The following is a 4,606-nucleotide window of genomic DNA, read 5'->3' on the forward strand; positions in this document are numbered from 1 at the left end:
CAATATTACATTTCTTAAATACGTTAGAAATTTTGCATGCGAGCTTTCACAGATATTTTTCACTGCAGCCCACAACTTTGAGAAGCAAATCCCTCAGTAACTGGCACGACCCTAAATTTGTTTTTTAATATTAGTCACAAAACTGCATTATAAATAAGCTAAAATCTCATTTATTTGTTTGTTGATTACCCCCCCCCCCCCCCCCCCCCCCAATGATCCAATTTTAAAAATCTATACAATTATTTCTGCATTTTTAGATCATTTTAGTTTTAAATAATATTATGTTATTAAAATATGATGAACGAACCGTGCAGCATCAAATCCCATGCAATGTAATAATATGCAATCAAATCCCATACCATTTTTAAGCCCGTTTCCACTTTTGGGACTTTTATTTGACCCGGAAATATAAAGTTCTCTTTAATCCAGAGGGAAGTGCGACTTCACAAAGAACAGTTTTTCAGTTGATATCATGGCATTAGATGTGAAGTCCAGAGCGAAGCGCTATGAAAAGCTAGACTTTCTTGGTGAAGGACAGGTAAACGAAATAACTTTGCTATTTCTGAGCTGTTGTTGTTCGGTTTAAAGGAGCAGCTCGTAATTTTAGTGTATAGCAGCAGCAGCAGCTCTTGCAGGTGCATAATAATCGTTAATTGTATTAATGTATGATGCCATTAATGCATTGTACAATTATTTTGCAGTTTGCAACCGTGTACAAGGCAAGAGACAAAACCACAAACACTATTGTTGCCATCAAAAAGGTAAGACACTTCAGTTAACACTTATTGAAAACTATCACTTTTGATCAGATTCTCATGTTTTAGTATTTTGGGTAGTATTTTTCATTTTGTTTTTATCATTTCCAAGTGCCTTCATGTTAAAAGGTGAATTTCTTGTTTTCAGATAAAAGTGGGGCACAGAACAGAAGCCAAAGATGGTGCGCATTGGATCTGTCATTATCTTTGATTATAACTTTATTGATGTTTTTGAGTAATCAGTTTAATTTGAGTCTAATATATATTCTGTTATCCAGGCATCAACAGAACAGCCCTTCGAGAGATTAAGTTGTTGCAAGAACTCAGTCATCCAAACATTATTGGTGTAAGTCATGTGTATATTCATATAAAACTTTGTGCTGTTGTTGATTATATGCAAACATCAGTGAACTGTTTTCTATCTCAGCTCCTGGATGCTTTTGGACACAAATCCAACATCAGTCTTGTCTTTGATTTCATGGAGACAGATCTCGAGGTGACAACAATGCACTTGGACATTTAGTAACTTCAACAACAAACTTATTGCATAGCAAAGCCATTAAGAACTACAGTAGATCAAACAATAAAAGTCCACATCGACACAGTATAAGTATGATGTTTATCCCTCCTAACCGTTTGGTCATTGCTCTTAAAACGCTTTACATAAGTAAGTAGTTGTATTATGGTCTGTTTCAGGTGATTATAAAGGACACCAGTCTTGTATTGACACCAGCCAATATAAAGGCATACATCCTAATGACGTTACAGGGTCTGGAATACATGCACAATCACTGGATCCTGCACAGGGTGAGGCTCAGGCATCTGCTCCGTGTGCTTTTAATTATGCACACTGGTGTTCATAAGTTTGTAGTCTGTAATATATAATTTCCATAGAAATTAATAATTTTATTCAGCAAGGATGTATTAAATTGATCAGAAGTCATTTATATTTTACAGATGATTTCTATTTCAAGTAAATGCTGTTCTTTTGAACTTTTTGTCAAAGAATCTTGAAAACATGTACAGTTTCCACACAAATATTAAGCAGCACAACTGTTTTCAACATTTATAATGATATGAAATGTTTATTGAGCACCAAATCAGGTGATCATGTGACACTGAAGACTGGAGTAATGGCTGATAGCATTCAGCTTTGCCATCATAGGAATAAATGAAGTTTTTAACTTTTTTTTAAACAGAATGGTTATTTTAAATTGTAATAATATTTCTTAATACTACAGTTTTTACTGAATGTTTGGTCAAATATATGCAGGCTTGGTGAACAGTACTTGACTTATTCCCAAAAAATTCCTGATGAAAACCGATACTTCCAGTCAGTATTATTGTTTTATTTTTTAGGATCTGAAACCCAATAATTTGCTACTGGATGAAAATGGAGTCCTGAAGCTGGCTGATTTTGGCTTAGCCAAAGCGTTTGGAAGCCCGAACCGAGTGTATACACATCAAGTTGTTACAAGGTTTGTAGAAGTCTCTGATAATTCAGTAATGACCTTTTACAATAGTACTTGGATCTTCTTTATGATGCAATTGTTTCTTTTTTCATGTTGTGTGGGTACTTCTCAGATGGTATCGTGCACCAGAGCTGCTCTTCGGTGCCAGGATGTACGGTGTGGGCGTGGACATGTGGGCAGTTGGCTGCATTCTTGCTGAGCTTTTACTCAGAGTGAGCATCTGACTTTATCCAGTGTTTGTAAAACCATTTGACCCCTCTGAATACCTTTAGACCCTTTTCACATTTCTAGGATTCTCCGAAGCGAAAGGTGTCAGAAATGGGTAAACTTCTATAGTGGTGGACAGAAATTTTTTTTTGTTCCCATTTTCTGCAATAGCAAAAGAAAAAAAATCATGATGGTGTTTCTATAACAAAAAGATCATTACTTTGGTTTGATTGATTACTTTGGTCAGAAGGGAGAAAGATGATCTTTTTAAAAAAAAAAATCCCCTGGCAGAAACAAGTTTCCAGATTGATTAACATGTATTTTAAGAATTGTTTTTTCTTGTTCCAGGTGCCATTTTTAGCTGGAGATTCAGACTTGGACCAGCTGACAAAGATATTTGAAGCTTTGGGAACACCAACAGAAGAGACATGGCCTGTGAGTTGTTTATCTTCTGAACTTCTTTGTAATTGAGAGAGTTTTACTTCAGCTTCATTTGCATATTTTTGATTTGCGAGGCTTTGAGAAATCTTTGTAATGAGGTAGAATTAGTGATTTGTGCTGGTTGTTGTTTAAGGGGATGTCCAGTCTTCCAGACTATGTGTCATTTAAGCTATTTCCTGGCACTCCGTTGGAGCACATCTTCAGCGCAGCTGGCGATGACCTCCTGGAGCTCCTGACGGGATTATTCACCTTTAACCCCTGCACACGCACTACAGCTTCACAGGTGCCAGTAACTGTTCATTAAACTTAATACTTAACGCTAATCTACATTAGAGAGTGTTTGAATGAATGGATATTCTCATTCTAGGCTTTGAAGATGAGGTATTTCAGCAATAGACCAGGACCAACCCCAGGACCTCAGCTTCCCAGACCAAACTCCTCAACAGAAGTCCTGAAGGAGAAAGAAAATCTGTTGATTGGAATCAAGAGAAAACGTGACAGTATTGAACAGGGTGAAGAAAACATGCAAAAATACTAGATAAATGCATCCGATAGCTATCAATGAGTACGTTTACATGGACATCAGTAATCTAATTATTTACCTTATTCTGAATAAGACAATGTTATGATTAAGGTGTTTACATGAGTAGCTTTTAGAATAATCCTTTCATGTTCCCGGTTTACATGTTATAGTACATAGATCGATTAATGGCTTGCGTCATTACGTCCCCACGCAACGCCATCTGACGTCCTCTCCAGAATTTCACATATAAACATATAGTTCGTATTCGTGATGCGATATATAGTTTAGGGTGTTTCATTTTTAATTTTTTTAAAGATTCAAGTGCAGTTAATTATTTGTACATGCATACAGACGACGGTGATGCTGAAGCTCTTTTGTTTGCCGTTAAACGGTTGACCACTGCCATGTGTGTGTATCCTGTCGCAAAATGCAGCCAAAAGTCCTACACGACGGTAATAATGTGATTAAGGTGTGTACGGTGTGTACTGCACTTCAATAATGTATCTAAAATAGGAATACTCCACATATCTTAATTCTATTTGTTTACTTTGAGTATGACTTTAGCCGGATTAAGGTAATCAAAAATCTCTTTTTACATGGTAGACTCTTAGTCAGAGTATTGTCTTAATCGTATTAAAATCGGAGTATTGATGTCCATGTAAACATAGTCACTGTTGTTTAATGCTCAGGCATTGAAATCTAAATGTTTTTTTCCTATTCTATTTCTTAGGTACCCTTAAAAAGAAACTGGTTTTCTGAGAGATTTGGGTGGTGTTTTCTTCCACTGGTGCTGCTGTGGTCCTGTATGAATGGCAAATGTGCTGTTCAACAGCACATTTAATGGTGTTACAGTTAACATATTTATGTTTTATTAGTTCAGTTTTTTTTTTATGTACTTGAAATTAAATTATAGAAAAATTTAATTTTGCCTGTTGTGTCTCTTTTAATTATGCACATCATCCACATATCAGTAATATTTTTAGCTTGTACAATAAATAAATGCTTTGCCATCTCTATGGCTTTTTAAATGTGATATTAATAATAGTTAAAATTATGTAATATTTTTAATTATGTAAACATATGTTTTTAAGTAATGCTTATAAGGATTTGGTGTGGTTAATTTCCTGAAATCCTGGTTAATCTTTATGTCCAAGCTCTATAATTATTATTATTATTATCATCATAAAGCATCTAAGGCAGTTTGATTT

The 4,606-nt window shown here is 35.3% G+C and overlaps 1 protein-coding gene across 1 annotated transcript; it reads left to right on the forward strand.

Moving 5' to 3' along the window:
* Positions 1-401: 401 nt before the first annotated feature.
* Positions 402-4,319, forward strand: LOC306869389 (cyclin-dependent kinase 7). Its single transcript, XM_079416152.1, has 12 exons — positions 402-538; positions 702-761; positions 904-937; positions 1,034-1,101; positions 1,183-1,251; positions 1,452-1,562; positions 2,115-2,233; positions 2,340-2,439; positions 2,783-2,869; positions 3,009-3,158; positions 3,243-3,387; positions 4,129-4,319. The coding sequence occupies exons 1-12, from the start codon at positions 473-475 to the stop codon at positions 4,155-4,157; spliced, it is 1,038 nt and encodes a 345-aa protein (XP_079272278.1). The 5' UTR covers positions 402-472; the 3' UTR covers positions 4,158-4,319.
* The last annotated feature ends 287 nt before the right edge of the window (positions 4,320-4,606 follow it).

This window comes from Barbus barbus, assembly GCF_936440315.1.
Source record: "Barbus barbus genome assembly, chromosome: 5".
Lineage (NCBI taxonomy): Eukaryota > Metazoa > Chordata > Actinopteri > Cypriniformes > Cyprinidae > Barbus > Barbus barbus.

What these genes read in the sequence shown, in the direction of transcription:
- LOC306869389 (XM_079416152.1), top strand. Translation starts at nt 473, where the DNA reads ATGGCATTAGATGTGAAGTCCAGAGCGAAGCGCTATGAAAAGCTAGAC. An exon ending in CTATTGTTGCCATCAAAAAG is followed by an intron (nt 762 to 903) that starts GTAAGACACTTC and finishes TCTTGTTTTCAG; the next exon opens with ATAAAAGTGGGGCACAGAAC. An exon ending in TTGCTGAGCTTTTACTCAGA is followed by an intron (nt 2,440 to 2,782) that starts GTGAGCATCTGA and finishes TTCTTGTTCCAG; the next exon opens with GTGCCATTTTTAGCTGGAGA.